The sequence below is a fragment of the Leptidea sinapis genome, chromosome 44, assembly GCF_905404315.1.
Source record: "Leptidea sinapis chromosome 44, ilLepSina1.1, whole genome shotgun sequence".
NCBI classification, from domain to species: domain Eukaryota; kingdom Metazoa; phylum Arthropoda; class Insecta; order Lepidoptera; family Pieridae; genus Leptidea; species Leptidea sinapis.
Window position 1 is genome coordinate 8,217,987 of NC_066308.1, and position 18,634 is coordinate 8,236,620.

Genomic DNA, 18,634 nt, shown 5'->3' on the forward strand with positions numbered 1-18,634 from the left:
CCTTATTACACAACATTTGCATAAATAACTATAACAGAGGCGGCCTCTTACACTCGTGAACTTAATTATTGTCAGCCGAGGAAGAGTAGTAGTAGGCGATGCATATTAGGGTGGAATAAACGCGTACGCAACGCTCACTGTGACGCTAGGCAAAAATTTATACATTGGGTTCGGTTGGGAAAACCGAGGCAAGGTCATATATACGAGAAAGAGAAAAAAATGAAAGAAAAAGCTGAAATTAAATTAAATCAAATCAAAATTACAATACATAATATTTAGCATTGCATAATTTAATTTTTGATTTAATTTAATTTAATCCAACTTTAATTAATATAGTAAAATGTAATTTAATTAATATAATAAAATGTAATTTAATTAATATAATAAAAATTAATTTTGATTTGATTTAATTTAATTTAATTACAATTCTTTAATATCGTTTAATTTAAATACTTGCCACGACATACTGAGGCACTAGATATGTGTACATATAACACTAGAAATAAGGGATTGCTTGTAACTAATTCTAGTAGGCTTCATAAGATACATAATAGCTTTAAGGGTAAATGTATACACTTCTACAATAAAGTCCCAGCCACTGTTCAGGCATTGTCTATAAATAAATTTAAATGTTTTATAAAAAAATGGCTCTGTCGTAAATCCTATTACTCCACTGCTGAATATCTAAATGATCGGACCGCCTGGGACTAGATTGTGATTATTTTATAGCAACTGTACAATATTGTATATTTTTATTGAAAAGAGCGCAAAAAAAAGAATGCTGGGAGAGTTTCTTGCGCCGCTTCTTCTCTCTCAGAGCGCCATTTGTTTCCGAAGCGGTAGTAGTATCTAGTAGTATAAGAAATGACATCAAAAAGAATTCTAAAGGAATCAATTTTGAGAAAATAAATGCCTTTATGCCTTTACATGTGTGTGTATCCAATGCCTCAATATTGGACAGTCAGGCTTATCAACAACAACACTCAACATGGTGTTGGTGCTTCCCCGCACCCTGCGCATGAGCGATGCGACTCGTTTCCGCATGACTGCATAAAAGTCGTCTGTCGCTGTCGCGCATCGCTGATGCGCTACCATGACGGGGGAGCCCCAACATCACCCTGAATGTGTAATTGTATTGGATTCGAAGAGCATTGTACGTCTTCTGCGCATATTTAACCCACAGGCTGCACGTGTATAGCGTTTGACAAAACGCTTTAAAAAGTGGGACTTTAACGTTTAATGTACATCGTGCGAACCTGCGAGCCAACATATTACATCGGACCACAATGGCTCTCCTTTCCCTCTCTATGTCTAGGTCGTCCTTCAAATCCTCGGTAACAATATGGCCTAGGTACTTGAATTGCGACACTCTTTTTAGTTCCACTCCTTCCAGTTTTTTTGTGAGTTCACCCGAAACACTAGGAGTTCACTCTTCTTCACATTGTATAATAGGCCGTGCCTCTTTGCATAAGATTTTCCATTTGACCTGGTTAGTCTGATGGTCATACCAATATTTAAAAATATTAATCACTTCCTGTGCTACGCCAGCCTCACTTAATTTAGACCATAGGATGTCGTATCTAACCAGACCAAATGCCTTCGACAGGTCAAGGAAAGCCGCGTACACGGGGTATTTCTGTCTGTGTAGTAACTGACGGTATGCTTGAGCGCCAGGATCGCACTTTCCGTAGATAGACCCGGGCGAAACCCAAATTCTGCATCATGAAAAATGAGTTGTTTAGAAAGCTGACGCTCTAACAAACCGTTCAGTACCTTTGCAGTAATAGTAGCCAATGAGATCGGTCGGTAGTTCTGTTTGTCCGTTATGTCCCCGGTTTTATTTTTAATTATAGGTACGACGACCGTTCTAATTAACTCGCAAGGCAGATAGGAGTGCCTGATACATATGGTGAAAAGCAAAGCCAAGAGCCTAGGGAGATGCGGCCCGCCATGTATAAGATGCTCTATACTTAGACCATCGTGTCCGGGTGACTTCCCTCTCTTCATACCCATCAGTATCTCACTGATCTCCTCAGAAGTTATTCGAGCCGGACACGATGCTCCTACCGCTCATACTCAGTGCAGGCTGTGACGATGAGTGTACCTAGAAATGGTCTATAAACATGTTCGCTATCTCCGTTGGCTCTTTAACACCATCAACGCTCACTGGTCCCCCCATTTTTGGACTTAACTTTTTCACTTCTTTCCAGAAACAACGAAAGTCTTTATTTTTATGGCGCGAAGCTATAATGTCCATTTTTATTGCCTCTTGATTATTCTGACAATATTTCATACATTATCATTTTAAAAGTTTTTTGGATAGCGGGCCACCCTGTCGCATCATTTTGTATGCTAAATGGTTCTCCTTTCTTTTTAAAGTGAAACTTTTATGACATCGTCTCAAACTTTTTCGCCTGTGTGTTGCATGTCGCGTGACGGTCGGGCGGCGCCTATAGTTTGCACCAGCTGACGGTGTAGTGTATAGACTATTGTGAAAAAAAGTTTCACTTTTACCGTGGTTTCATAAAACCACACAATCATTTTTGTTTTTATTGATAAATAGCTTTCCTTCTTTTCATTATTAGTGCACTTTTGCTAATTTGATTGAAATCTCGAACTCGTCAGTTTCTTTGCCGCTTCGGTTTTTAATACTCAGTTTACCATCAAAGTTACTCCTGGGTCTTTGTGTCTTTGTATTGTAACGATGCGCTATACATTGTCTATTTTAAAATATTATATATATATATATATTATCGTTTTTTATTAATTAGTTATATTTTATTAGCTTATCAGTTGTGATTTGAAAAATATTATACATCCTTCCCATCTCAAATAGCAACACACCTTAAGTGTCATTGATAAAGATTACCGGTAGGCAAGCGATAGGTGCAGCGACGGAGACGCCACAGATTATATTTAATCACAACGAGCGTGTAACTGAAGTTGTCCGAACGGCCCCGCCCGGGTCACCTTGAGCCGGCAGTCGTGTTCGAATCGTTCTAGATGAGAGTCACGGCATAGCTATACTAAACTAATTCTTTCTTTTTTAAATTAGTGTGTGTTTTCTCCCGTATTAGGGAGCAAAATATGCAGTAAAGCTCAAGCGCTCGAGTTACGGCAACTTCATTCCGATAGAAGTAGCTGGAACGCGGCTTCGGTAGCTGACCACGTGTGGCGTCCACTGCGTGACCCCTTTCTCCGACCCGGGCCATCCCAACATCTTCGGCCAAACACACAGGGGAGTACTCACAAGCCAAGAGTAAAAGCAGTTATAAAGGCCTACTCACGACCATATAAATTTGTGTGCCACAAGCCAGCCGCGGAAAAATTTGACAATAAATTGCTCGGTAAGCGAATCTGGTTTTATTTACCTGGAACCAAATAAAGCCGCTTACCGGCACGCTGCCGCCATTTTGGCGTATTAGCCGCTGGACGGTACACTGGCGCCCTGATCGTGGTTTAACTGCTTTTGCTTTTGGTGACGTCATAGTTTAGTTGCACGTGGTGTGTGGATTTTTTTTTGTAAAACGCTTTTATTTTATTTCCTTGGTTTGCAGTAACAGAGGTGAACGTAGTGTTTTTGTTTCATTTCTTTGTTTTGTACTTAATTTTTTTTTTCTTTTGGCAATAGCGTTTACTTTTTGCCAATAACGTAAATTAAAAGATTGGGAAACTAAGTTAAAAAAGGATACGGAACACGGAAAAGGATCAGATAAGTAGAAAGAGGATTAAAACGGATATTAAAAATTTCATAAATATACATATATACTTGCTACTTACACAACATTACAAATATTTAAACTTTAATATGATTCTGAAGAATGAAAGATGACAATATTTTATAAAATTTACATGGATACATAATTAGACAGGATATACAGGTAGGAAAAGGAACATTAAGAGATATTAGATCATTCAGGAATGAGGAGCGGTCGTATAGAGAACATGAAAAGAAAATGTGATCTAGATCACATTTATCGGATTCACATTCACACATGTCAGTAGATACAATGCCTAATCTATTAAGATGAACAGGAGTGCAAACATGACCCAAACGCATTCTTATGATAGAAGAACATACTAACTTATTGCATTTGGCACGGAAAAACCATGGTTTAAATGAAATAAGTGGCTGAAGGTTAAAATATTTCCTGTCTTTTGATTGACCAGTTTTAGTCCAAAGCCTATTCCAACAATCCTGAAGGTGAACTATAGGAAGAGCACCTAGATCCTGGCAAAAAACTTTATAAGGGAAAATGTCGCCATCGACCACGGCTTCATTAGCTAGTTGGTCTGCTTTTATATTACCAGGAATGTCGCTATGGCTGGGGATCCATACAAACAACACAGAAAGACCAAAGTGATTGCATTTATTTAATAGATTTCTTAATTCTATGACAACAGAAGAAATGTTTTTTGATTTAAATGGGAACCTATTGAGAGACTGTAAGGCACTTTTTGAATCAGAGAAAATTATTGTTTTTGGAAGTTTAAATAGAATAATATATTCAATAGCCTTAAAAATACCATAACATTCCCCAGTAAACACCGATGTTTCCGGAGGTAGTTTAATTTTCTGTGATATTTTAAATTGAGCGTGATAGACACCTACACCAACGGGATCCGAGGAGGAATGTTTAGACGCGTCTGTGTAAATATGATGGTAATCAACCCAAACAGTATTTTTAAGAAGATTAAACGAAAAATTTGTACTAATATCGTGCTTATTTAAATCTGAGTTAAAATTAATTTCTGGAAGCAACATTAATGCTTCAAAGCTAGTACTGAAAAGAGGATAATTAATGGATCGATGAATAGGAGCTTTTATGTTGATAAATTTCTTAAAACTATTGATTAGACAAGGTGGTTTTTTATTTGACCAATATGCAGATGAATCTATATAATGAGAAAGTTTCTGAAGTTTGTTATAAAGAGAGTGGTTAAGAAACTGAAAAGATCGGAATATAAATTTGTCTGCTAAATATTGACGACGTAGATGTAGTGGAGGATCACCACATTCTACTTGAAGAGCATTGATAGGACTTGACCGCATAGCACCAGAAACTACTCGTAAAGCTTTGGACTGTATGAGATCTAGTTTTTTAAATGCCTTAACACTACCAGGCTCCAGCAAGAATGTACCATAATCTAATATACTTCTTATAAGAGCATTATATAACAATTTCATGCAAAAAGGGTGCACACCCCACCAAACACCTGACAGACATCTTAAAATATTAAGAGTACGCTCACATTTAGCATTTAGGTAATCACAATGTGGGATACCAGTTAGTTTCGAATCTAAGACAATTCCCAAAAACTTAACATTATCTGTAACTGGAATCTGATAACCCTCATAAAATATAGAAATAGGAGGAGGAGTTCTTGATCTCGTGAATAAAACTATTGTACTTTTTTCAGGTGATAGATCAAGGCCATTTAAGTCCAACGAAGTTTTTAAATTTATCAGCGGTTGTGTTATAGAAGAACTATCTATTTCAATAGAAATATCACGACAGTAAATTAATAGATCATCAGCATACTGAAGAACATTTACACAATTAAGTGATGATTTTAAATCGTGTGTATAAATATTATACAATATTGGGCTAAGTACTGATCCTTGGGGGAGGCCCTTTGAAACAAGTCGAGTAATTGACTTCCTGTCATCTAGTTTCAGGATTATGTATCTTTCGGAAAGCATGTTTATGATAAAATTTGTTAATAGCAGAGGTATATTAAGTTGTAAAAGCTTACTCTTTAAAATACTTATTACGACATTTTCATAGGCACAATTTATATCTAAGAACGCAGCTATTACTGATTTATTATTTGAAAATGATAATTGAATATCAGAAATGAATATACTTAAGCTATCAATAGTACTTTTCCCACGTCTGAAACCGAATTGGGATTCACATAATAGACCGTTACGCTCAACAAACCATTCTAAACGATTTTTTATAAGATGTTCTGTAATTTTCATCAAAACAGAAGAAAGTGCGATTGGGCGATAGGCAGAATGGTCTGCAGAACACCTATTAGAATTCAGTACGGGAATTATTTCTTGACGTTTCCACGTGGAGGGGATGTTACCAGATGTCACTATGGAATTTATAAGAGATAAATAATAAAATAAAGCATCATCATCTAAATGAGAGATACAATGAGGAATACGGAATACCGTCCAGTCCAGGAGCAGAATCCTTAACATGAGACAATACACCTTTTAGTTCAGTGAGAGAAAATATACTGTTTAAACCAAAACAGTTATCATTATTTATATTTATTACAGGGTAACCAATTATTAAGTCTTCAGGAACGAAAGGTGGAGCCAATTTATCTAAAAAGCTATTAACTAAATGAAAAGGGATTGATTTTGGAGATGAATCTTTGTATGCAGATCTAAACCTTCTTATATTTTGCCATACAAGAGATGGTTTGACATCAGGTGATATTGAATAGCAGAAATTTTTCCAGCCATCAAATTTCTTTTTCTTTAGAAATTTTGAAGTTTCTGACATACTCTTTGTAAGAATTTCAAAATTCTCATCAGTGGAGCATTGACAGTATGTAATTTCAGCATATTTTCTTCTCTTTACTGCCTCAGTACATTCGTTATCCCACCAAGGAGGAGAAGGAATAAAACCCAAAGAGCTATTTTTACTTGGAAATATCTCATTGGCAACCTCAATAAAGATTCTTGCTAAAGAATCTGCACACTGAGATTCTGTACCTGGATTAATTTTTGGAAGTGTAATAATTTTGTTTTTTATTAGATCTTTATATAAATCCCAATCAACATCATTAAGCTTATATTTTAAACGAGGAGAATAAGTTTTATGTAATACTTTATTGTTATTATTGCAGGTTGGAAATGATAATAATAGTGGGAAGTGATCACTACCAAAAGTAGATCGTAATGGATCCCAGGACAAAGAAGAAGCAAGATTAGGTGTAGTGACTGTTAAATCTGGAGCACTTGGGCCCTCGTCAGGATGAGAACGTCGTGTAGGACGACCATCATTTAATATACACAAATTCACTGAATCAAATATATCTATTAATGTGTTACCATAACTATTAGAAGATAAGTAACCCCAGGATTCATGGCGACAGTTAAAATCACCAAGGATCATAAAAGGCTTCGGAAGAATGGAAATAATATCTTTAATTTCATTTAAGATTGCAGAAGAAGGATGAGGTATATAAATAGAAACAATAATCTTGCGGTCGCAGCATTCGTGTTCTATCTAATCAATCTAACCGCGTATACCGCACAGTTGAGTCTATATGCTAATAAGGCAATATGTGAACCCCACTGAAGCTTTCTAACTAACGTGATACCCAAGAATACCGTAGTATCCACAAGTTCCAATCTCTGGTCATTTATAAGTACGATGGTTTATACCTCCACTGTGTTTGGTGTAATGAACCGTAAACACTTTGTCTTTTTACTATTTAAGTGCAGATTATTCGTCTCAAACCAACGCACTATTTTTGAGAGTGCATTATATTCGTCGTCCTCAATACCTTTTTTTTTTTCTATTGAATAGGAGGACAAACGAGCGTACGGGTCACCTGTTGTTAAGTGATCACCGCCGCCCATACTCTCTTGCAACACCAGAGGAATCACAGGAGCGTTGCCGGCCTTTAAGGAAGGTGTACGCGCTTTTTTTGAAGGTACCAATGTCGTATCGTCCCGGAAACACCGCACAAGGAAGTTCATTCCACAGCTTTGTAGTACGTGGAAGAAAGCTCCTTGTAAACCGCACTGTGGAGGACCGCCACACATCCAGATGGTGAGGATGATATCGTAACTTGTGGCGTGTCGTGCGAAGGTGGAATTCGGCGGCAGGAATTAGGTAAAACAGCTCTTCGGAACACTCCCCGTGATAATGCGGTAGAAGACACACATTGAAGCGACGTCTCCGTTCACAGAGTACTGGGTCCCCGACAATTCGAGCTGCTCTGCGTTGCACGCGGTCAAATGGATCGAGCTGATACTGGGGTGCACCAGACCAGAGATGACAGCAATACTCCATGTGTGGCCGTACCTGCGCTTTGTACAGCGCTAGAATGTGGGCCGGCTTGAAGTATTGCCGTGCTCTATTAATGACACCCAGTTTCTTTGAAGCCAATTTGGCTTTTTCCTCCAGATGGCCACGGAATTGGCAATCGCTCGAGATTTCGAGACCCAGTATTCCGATGCTAGGCGAGGCTTTTAGGGAAGTGTTGTCGAAGAGCGGTGATGCGACAAATGGGTTTTTTTAGTGTTAAACGCGCAAACTTGAGTCTTCTGGTGGTTAAATTGGACAAGGTTCAATTTACCCCATTCCGCGACCTTCTCAAGAGAGGACTCGATAGAAGACACAAGTTTCTCCCGGCACTGGTCGACGATTTCCCGAGAGAGACGTGCATGGCCCGTGTATACGGCATCACCAGTGCTGTCATCTGCATAGCAATGAATGTTGGAGGTGTCCAACATATCATTGATATGCAGAAGAAACAGCGTAGGAGATAGCACACAGCCTTGGGGCACTCCAGCATTCACGGGCTTCGGGTTCGAGCAATGTCCGTCGACAACGACCTGTATGCTGCGCCCAGTGAGGAAGCTGGAGGTCCACTTGCACAAGCTCTCGGGAAGCCCAAATGATGGAAGTTTAGAGAGGAGCGCCTTGTGCCATACACGATCAAAGGCCTTCGCTATATCCAGGCTAACTGCCAGGCCTTCCCCCTTGCTTTCAATAGCCGCAGCCCATCTATGTGTTAGGTATACCAGAAGATCACCTGCCGACCGACCATGGCGAAACCCGTATTGTCGGTCGTTGATCAACTGGTGACCCTCTAGGTATACCAAGAGCTGACGGCTAATTATGCTCTCCATGATTTTGGAGAGCAGGGAGGTAATAGCAATAGGCCTGTAGTTTGCCGGATCCGAACTGTCTCCTTTTTTTTGGATCGGATGGACAAGGGCTGACTTCCATGAGTCAGGGACTACGCCTTTGGAATAAGAGTGCCGGAATAAACGCGTTAGCACCGGCGTCAACTCAGGGGCACACGTTCTAAGCACGATTGGAGAAATGTCATCCGGCCCGCTCGACTTCCTGACGTCCAACGAAAACAGAGCTCGCCTAACAGTTTTCTGTCTGAACTGTACTTCAGGCATAGAGCTCTGACACCGCGGAATGGTCGGCGGTGTTTTTCCGTGGTCGTCAAGTCGAGTTGGAGGCGACAAGAGCGCACAGGAGATCGGCTTTCTCTTTTGCCGTATGGGCCAGGGTGTCATTCCTCATGTGCAACGGCGGCATGGACGGCTGGCTGAAGTTACCAAGAGCAGCTTTCGACAACGACCAGAACTTGCGTGTTCCGGTCGGGTAACTGGAAAGCTGCTCGCCGATTTTGACGACGTGTATTGACTTTGCACGGGCGATTTGCCGCTTAAAAAATCTGGAAGCACGGTTGTATTTCCTCTTAAGAACTATGCAGTTCGGATCCTTTGTGCGCAGCGCCGCAACCCAAGTTCGATACGCCTGTTTTTTGCAGTCAGATGCTGCTTTAACTGACGCATCGAACCAGGGCTGTGATCTGCCACCGATCGGTACTATCAATCATCGATCATCCGAAGGGAAACAAACCCTGCCCCAAGGGTAGGATGCAAAAAAGGAACGCATCCTATCCCGAACTGCTGACTTGTAGTGCCAAACGCGACGGGTCGCTGGTGGTCTGCGACGTGGGCGTCGTATAGGCACTACACTCCTGACCAGGCAATGGTCGGACGTTCCGAGAGGGGCGTCGACAATGACCTGGTAACCATCGGGATGTGTAGTCAGCAGACCTAATAAGGACGGCATGTGGCTATCCACATCCGGGAGCCGCGTTGGCGACTCAACCAATTGGGACAGATCGTACGCCAATGCAAAATTATGCACAGATCGCCCTGCGTAGTCTGTGGTACGTGATCCAAGCCATTCGGCATTGTGCCCGTTGAAATCACCCAAGACTACGATTTCAGCGGAGGGGATCTGTGCAAGCACGTCGTCAATTGCCGCTTGAACGCAGCCCATGAGATGATCGGTTTCTGCGTTACCACTATGGGACCTGTAGACACACGCATAGATGCGGACGCGGTCCTCTAAATCTACGCGGAGCCAGAGAGTGGACAGGTCCCTACCCTCAAAATTGCCGAGACGGCGACAGCAGATGGCTATCAGATGATAGCTAGGTACATACCTGAAACGGTAAATCTTTATCAAATAAATTAAATTGCATTACAGTTGAAATATGTAATTTTGAAGAAAAACTTCTTTAGGCGCGACTCGGGGGTAACTCAGAATTTTTTTCTGATGGAAGAAACACTCAGTACAAAAGTGAATTGAAAGATTTAATAGTTTTAAAAAATATTTCAAATTGCTCAGTAATATTTTTTTAAATCTCCAGGTGTTTTTATTGTTTATTTATTACTACTATTGGAATAAATAATATATAAGTTATCAGAAATTTTCTGATATTCGTTAATTTGTTCTCGGTTTTTGTTATTCGTTTCCATTATTGGGATAGGCAAAGGGTTCGAGCCCATACAGCCATAAAGACCGCAATTCCTTTCTTATCTCTGATATTTTGTTAATCATTATTATAGGTGATGTTTGGTTGATTGAGCTGGATGTGATGTCGTTTTAGTTTAGTTAAGTGATATAAAGTATTTAGGTTTGAAAGTATCTATAATATTTGTTTAATTATATTGGCGTGTAAGTAGACAATAAAGATTCTTATTTAGCAAATTGTGTTTTATTATGAATTAAATTGCCTACTATCTCACCAAATCAATATCTGGTACAGTAGCGTTCTTAATAAAAAAAATTGTGTTGATGCTATGACAGCAGTCTTTCCCTTACATAGAACAAAGCTAAGGGAGTGTTAGGTGTTTCAAACGTCATAATGAACGGAGTTTGGCAGCTGTGAGTTGAATCCTGTTAACAAGATTTTTCTTTTCATCGTTACCAGTGGGAGGCTCCTTTGCACCGGATGCCGGCTAGATTATGGGTACCACAACGGCGCCTATTTCTGCCGTGAAGCAGTAATGTGTAAGCATTACTGTGTTTCGGTCTGAAGGGCGCCGTAGCTAGTGAAATTACTGGGCAAATGAGACTTGATATCTTATGTCTCAAAGTGACGAGCGCAGTTGTAGTGAAGCTTAGAATTTTTGGGTTTTTCAATAATCTTGAGCGGCACTGCATTGTAATGGGCAGGGCTTACTAATTACCATCAGCTAAATGTCCTACTCGTCTCGTCTCTAATTTTCATATAAAAAAACCCCATTGCTCAAATTTTAGCGCGAATGGGAAAAAAAAAACAATTTATCAAGAATATCTTATTTATTTATATTTTAAAAGTTGAAATAAGAACTTATTAGTATATTGTCAACATAACTATTGCTTTAAATCCCTAAGTATTTTACATAATGGACACCTTTACAATAATTTGAAGTGGCGTTTGAAGGTTAAAACTTTCGGTGATCCCTCCTAACTGATTCTACGTGCATCGTTCTCTAGATGAAGAATTCATTTATATTCGTAATTCATTTATATTCATGAGTTTAACATAATATATCTCACCTTAAGAAGCATGGTGATAAAGCCCCATTGAAAGGAAATGGTAAACCAAAGGGAGGCTTCTTTGCACCGGATGCCGGCTAGATTATGGGTACCACAACGGCGGCTATTTCTGCCGTGAAGCAGTAATGTGTATTATTGTGTGTAGCATTGTTGTGTTTCGGTCTGAAGGGCGCCGTAGCTAGTGAAATTACTGGGCAAATGAGACTTAACATCTTAGTCTCAAGGTGGCGAGCGCAATTGTGGTGCCGCTCAGAATTTTTGAGTTTTTCAAGAATCCTGAGCGGCACTGCATTGTAATGGGCAGGGCGTATCAATTACCATCAGCTGAACACCCTGCTCGTCTCGTCCCTTATTATCATAAAAAAAAACCTAAAATACATAATTTTTGTTAACTGGCTCATTTTTCACAAATTTTTTTTTCTAAAACAACAACAAATTACCGTATTTTTTTTCAATCTCATTTGAATTACGCGTGAAAACGCTCGGTAAGTGTCTGTATACCTTTTTAAGTTCATATTTACATCAAAACAAGGTAATGTTGTGAATCCTTTCATCAAATATCATATTTTGTAATAACCGTTTATTCTACTATTCTTTACTGCCGTCATACCTATTCTAGATATTTTAGTGCTCTGTTCTTCACCAATAATCAACTATGACAGTTTTATAAATAGTTTGATTGCGGTTTTTCCTAATTTATTTACACTTCTATTCATTTTTACATTATTTCATCAACCTTGCGTCAATATTAATAGCCTCGATATATATATTTAGTTTAGATCTTTATATAAATATATATACAATTAAGTAATTTATAATATATATACATAAATTCATTGTCAGATATACAAAATATATTTCAAGAGAGATTTTGTTAATAACTAAACAGACGAATTACAATATCACATATAAATGTAAATATAAAATTTGATTATTCAAACCGATATAAAAAAAAATTAAAAATTAGCCAACCGACGCGAAGCCATTAAACGCCCGCCATGAAACGCAAGTTCTATGACGCCATAGTTCATAGCAAGTGGATATAATTACATAGCAACTGGTATTTTGACCTTTAAAAATATTTCTAGCTGAAAACAAAAGTGATCAAGTTTATAAAAATAATTATATAAATTGAAACATTTACTACATTTTTAAGATCACAATTGTGTGAAATTACAATAACGTTAATTTTGCTTTGATAATCTCTGATTTAATCGAACGAGAGTTACATATCTGTTCGAGATTCTACATGGAATTGGCGCTCAAAATTTGCTGTAGCAGGAGTTGTATTACGGAAATCCATAGTAAGGTATTTACAATTCAATAGGTTATGCCTGCATATAGCGTGAACATATACACAACCAAACTTATCTGTAATAAGATATGAATAGGCCAAACAAACAAAATGACAGTGAGAGAGAGGGAATTATACAGCTTACTGTCATTATACGGCTTACTGTCAAGACCAGTGTAAACTTTTGTAATACACACACATTCATCTAAATCTCGTCTAGAATTAATACATACGCATCAATCAGGAATAAGTCTATATAGATTCCATGTACATAAAATTTCTTTTTTTTTTCAAAATATGAAACAATCACTAAATTTATACAACAAAATGAGCTTATTCGTCAATTCATAATACACACGAAATATTATCATTAACCAGAGTTCCAAAATGTCACTAGTTCATTATCGCTCTAAATAAACTAAAAGCCATTAACATCATTAAGTAAAAAAAAACCTAGTCTAATTAATTTTGAATGGTAAAACATATCGTACCTATTTCCTGTAGACATTAATAGTTATTTACGCAACTGTTGTGTAACAAGGGGTATTAAAACACGAATGTGGTTTTATCTCACGAGGCGAAGCCGAGTGTGATAATAGTATCACATGAGTGTTTTAGTACTTTAATTATCAACAGTTGCGTACAAGACTTTATCTACACCTAGAATATGAATCCTCTAAAAGATTCTGGAACAGTTAGCTTACTGCTAACATTAAAACACCAGTCCTAGTAGTAACCTAATATCATTCGTTACTGATTATATACAAATAAAATAAGTATAATGAAACAATTATTTATTTTAGTAGTAATTTACTTTTGTATAGTGCAATAATTAAAATTCACTCGAATATAATGTTCTTTTGCAGCGTTTAAAATAAATCGCTCATTTTTTGTAAACAAAACAATAAAAATATCGAAGAAAAATGGCGGGGATTCGAATAACCTACTTTTTTTTACGGCACGCGACGTTCTGGTAGTGTGGAGCGCGCGTAAACGAAAATATTCTTTTTTTAAATTCATACAGATACCACGCATCGAGCAATAAGAATGTGGCTGTCTGTTAAAACTCTTTGCGCATGAAGGGATAAAAAAAAACATACGAGTGTTGTTATGAAATTCAGTACAACATTACAACACTCTTTTGGGTGATGTAATGGTTATTAGAACATTGGGTGTTTTAATGTTGGGAATAAGCTAACTGTTTCAGAATCTTTAATAGAGGATTTAAAGCATGGGTGTAGATAAATAACTATTACTTAATGCTAAATAAATTTACATTCGGTGAAACCACACACCCGAGCCCGACATATGGGCCCAGCTCGTGGGCTTGAATGTATGTAAATATATTTTCCTCTCGAAAAAAAAATTGTTAATTTGGAGCATCACCCGACAGTAGATGAGCCAGTCCTATAAGGTTCTGAGCGGCACGGCGTACGGCGAACTCCAGTCCCGCTCGAACACGGCCTGCAGCTGTCGCCGCAGGTCGTCCCTGCTCACAGCCGAGCGCGGCTCGTACACGAAGGCCGCTCCCGCCGTGTCGATGAAGTAGTCGCCGGCCCAGTTGGACGTGCCGATGTACGCCGCGCGCTCCGTCACCATGAACTTGTTGTGGTTTACGCGCGCGTGCGGGATCTTGTCCTGCTCCGGCGTCGACGGCACTATGAAGCGACGCTGCAATATTCATTCAATATATTCATAAACACACACACATCCAAACATAATATAAACACAATAGCCGTTGATAACATACTATAATAATAAATATATACTAGCTGACCCGACAGACGTTGTTCTGTATATAATCTTATATATAAAATTCTTTGTTCATTCTAATGTTCATTCCCGTACTCCTCCGAAACGGCTTGTTCGATTCTCATGAAATTTTGTGAGCATATTGAGTAGGTCTGAGAATCGGCCAACATCTATTTTTCATCCCCCTAAATGTTAAAGGTGGTCCACGAATTTTCTTTTTTAATTTTTTTGACATTTTTTTTTAAATTTGTTTGATTATGAGTCAGCATTAAAAAATACATACAACTTCAAATTTTCACCCATCTACGATCAACAGTTACTTTTGTATCGCGATTTTAATATCGGCAATACAACGTTTGCTGGGTCAGCTAGTAATAAATAAAATACTGTTTTATAGGAATTTGTCAATAATATTTCAAAGCATCAAGAATTACTTCATAAAAAATGCTCCCTGTTGTTATAGTGAAATTGTTTCACAGCGGAACTGTCAAGCCGTGCTTTACTAAATTCCCTCATAGAAAATATGTCGATACAAAACAAATATTGAAAACAAAAATAATTATGGGTACATTAAGTTTTCAACTTAATTCACTTCCCTTAATTCAACTAAATCAACTAATTTATAGTAGATTTTTTAGATATATAACCCGCTCGGAATCTAGCGAACACGAGCCAACGTCACACGAGTCGATTTCCGACATGGCCGTAGGTGTAAGCGCGGACCGCGGGTGAACAGTCTAGTCTTATTCTTGCTCGGACATCAAAAGCAGCGCTCCGATCTAATACAATATAATGTACTAGTTCGGTCTACTATTAGTATACTAGTACATTGATCGATGCAGTACAGTTTTACGGTTTATATTTGATTTGCCTTAAGCTTAAGCGGTTATCACACTTCACTGAATTTAGTCGTCTAAATTCAGAAGCAACTTACAAATTAGAATCTTCTGATCACACTGTCCTAAATTAAGTTACTGAATCAGTTACCACTTAAAGCGCGACGAAATCGGACGTGTCGTATACGAGGATGACTCCAGACACCAGAAAATTAGCCATTGCCTAGCCCTGGTCTATGGCTCAATTAAAAAAGGGTGAAGGAATATTTATTACTGCACCGAAAGCGAACAACCTTGGACATTATGGATATTTTAGAACTATCGGACTTCAGAAATTATCTACGAATGGATTCGAGATCGTTTAAAACATTATTCAATCTTATGTTTGTTTTAATTTATTCAAGATCTGTTTTAGTTCAAAAGAAACATTGGTCGTAACACTGAGATAAAAAAATCCCAGAAATAATACAATGGCGACCGCGGAACACTAAAAAAATAAACAAAAATTGGCAGTATTTCTGTAAGTATACGGTCCAAATCCTTGATCGATAGAATAGAACTATATGAGAAGACCGCGGAAGTTATAGTTGTCCTACTCATTCCCACGTAATAAGCTTCGCGTCTCTAATTAATTCATCTCGTTCACAGTTGAATTGTCTCGGTCGGTCTGGGCGGTGTCGGTACTGTATTACAATGTAGTAGATGAACGAAGTCCTATAAGCTGAAGGAATAGTCATTCATTCTCATTCTGTGTCTGGGATTTAATTCCTAATACATGAACTACACAAGTCTAGGGCAGTCTAATATACTGAAGCTCGAACCGAGCGGACGTGTCTGTTCGATCCAGATCGATATCTTTATTACATTTTAAATTATTATTAAAATTAAATGAAATAATTTAGAATGAATTTTTGTATGGAAGAAGAGGACAATTAAATCGTGTGTAATTTACGTTTATTTTTTGTTAATGGTACTTACAATCTGTAAGTCAAGTCGTGGGTAGGCTTTGTTAAGCGCCGCAAGCGAGCGCAGGTAGTTCTCCTCGGCGGGCGAGGAGTACTTCCACCAGCTGATCAACATACGAACACGGACGCGGCGCTCCACGGCGGCCGCTCGTATGGCGTCGTCAATCTTTGGCCAGTACCTGAAACAGGACAAACGTATTCAAATTCAAATTTTTTTTTTCGAAATATTATGTGACATCACTTATTGGAAGTCAAAAACTACCACCCAATTCCAAAACCAATGCCTCAGACCTGAGAAGAATGGGCGCAACAAACTCACCGGGCTCTTGTTTTCATCAAAAAAATATGTTTACAAAGTAATATTGTACAATTAAACTTATTAAAAATAAAAATATTATTGTAAACGTTGACACCATCTTGGAGTGACTCTGGATCAACTCCCGATATGTCGGCACTGTTGTTGCAAGCGTTATATCACGATTACGCTTATATGACTTAGAAACGTGAGCTCGAAAAATCGGGAGCTCATTGAATTTCCCCAAGACTAATTCAGAGAAAGTAGCTCCATCCGTGGTTAGCAACCCTGAGCTCTCTATACAATGAATAGTAACACAAGGTAGTCAGATATAACTAAGTATAGACCCATTTGTATATTATAAGTAAATTAATCTATACTATATTATCATGGCACTTAAGATCAATAATGATACAGAACCAGGCTTTCTTAAAAAGAAGTCTACTATTTGAATTTAGCATTGTTTGCCGGTGATTTATCAGTTGCCCTAGATAGTTCAAATCAGATAGACTGTGTTCACATAGATTTAGGAAAAGCATTTGATGTCGTCGATCACCGCATTTTGTTGGCAAAACTTGAGGGATATGGTATTTGTGGTAATCTTATTCAATGGATGGGCTTATTTTTAAAAACCGTGAGATGAATGTTGTTATTGGAGGTTACCAGTCAAATACTTTTATTGCGACATCTGGTGTTTCGCAGGGATCCAATCTTGGCCCCATTTTGTTCGGTATTTTCATTAATGATATAGTCAAATGTTTTAAGTTTTGTCAATTACATCTCTATACAGATGACCTCAAGACGTATAGTAAAATAAATAATATTGAAGACTCAAGGAATATGCAACAGGATTTAGATAGACTCAATATCGTGCAATGAAAAAAAATTAAAATTAAATCATTTAAAATGTTACAGTATTACCTTCAGTAGCAAAGTAAGAAATATTAATGTATAAATGGTAACATATTGGAAACCGTCGATCAAATAAATTATCTCGGGATCATACTAGTTGAGTTTAATACCATATATTGATAATCTGGTGAGTAAGGGTCTCAAACTTTTAGGTTTCATCATAAGAAGTACAAAATAATTTAAAAAACCATCCACAAAATTAACGCTGTTTAATTCAATAATTGGAAGTAAACTTGAATATTGCTCTAATGTATCGAATATGGTTATAATGGTTATTTTCATATCCTATGATATATTTATGTGTATATGTCCTATAGTATATTGTTATCGGGCAGTGCAGCCGATATTAATACCTTCTTTGTTCTGCTGAAGACGGTTTTTCGCGCTATTTATAACCTAGGTCCTAGAGAATCAGCGCATTTTTTTAACATGAAACATTTTATTTTTAACAGAAACCGACGATGCGGCGACTGTGGAATGTGTGTGCGAGATTTATTTGTATTGCACATACAAATTATACAAGAAGTTTAAAGCATCACCTCATTTTTGGAGTAAACTCGCTAGCGGGCGCATAGTCCATCACGGAGATGTAGATGAACTCTTCGGCCGACTCCATCACGTGCACTATTGCATCGTCATCGTTGGTTCGTCCCTCTGGGCTGAAGGGAGGGGGAGAGCTCTGCAAAGAACGGGAGCTTAATTATTATATAGATTTACTGCAGCTGACCCGGCTATCGTTGTATTGCCATATAAATTAATAAAAACAAAATAGGTAGGCTCCTTTGGAAAGGATGCCGGCTAGATTATGGGTACCACAACGGCGCCTATTTCTATCGTGAAGCAGTAATGTGTAAGCATTATTGTATTTAGATCTGAAATGCGCTATAGCTAGTGAAATTACTGGGCAAATGAGACTCAACGTCTTATGTCTCGAGGTGACGAGCGAAAGAGTATTTCCGCTCAGA

General features: G+C 38.1%; 1 protein-coding gene across 3 annotated transcripts in view; it reads right to left on the reverse strand.

Annotated features, from left to right (window-relative positions):
• Positions 1 to 13,066: 13,066 nt before the first annotated feature.
• Positions 13,067 to 18,634, reverse strand: part of LOC126977243 (5'-3' exonuclease PLD3-like) — a 106,145-nt gene continuing 100,577 nt past the window's right edge. For all 3 annotated transcript variants that reach the window (XM_050825973.1, XM_050825975.1, XM_050825974.1), the window contains exons 9-11: positions 18,209 to 18,348; positions 16,476 to 16,641; positions 13,067 to 14,580 (exon numbers count right to left, since the gene is read on the reverse strand). In XM_050825973.1, the coding sequence (XP_050681930.1) occupies positions 14,317 to 14,580; positions 16,476 to 16,641; positions 18,209 to 18,348 (570 nt within the window). In that variant the 3' untranslated portion in view covers positions 13,067 to 14,316. The remainder of the gene's footprint in view (positions 14,581 to 16,475; positions 16,642 to 18,208; positions 18,349 to 18,634) is intronic.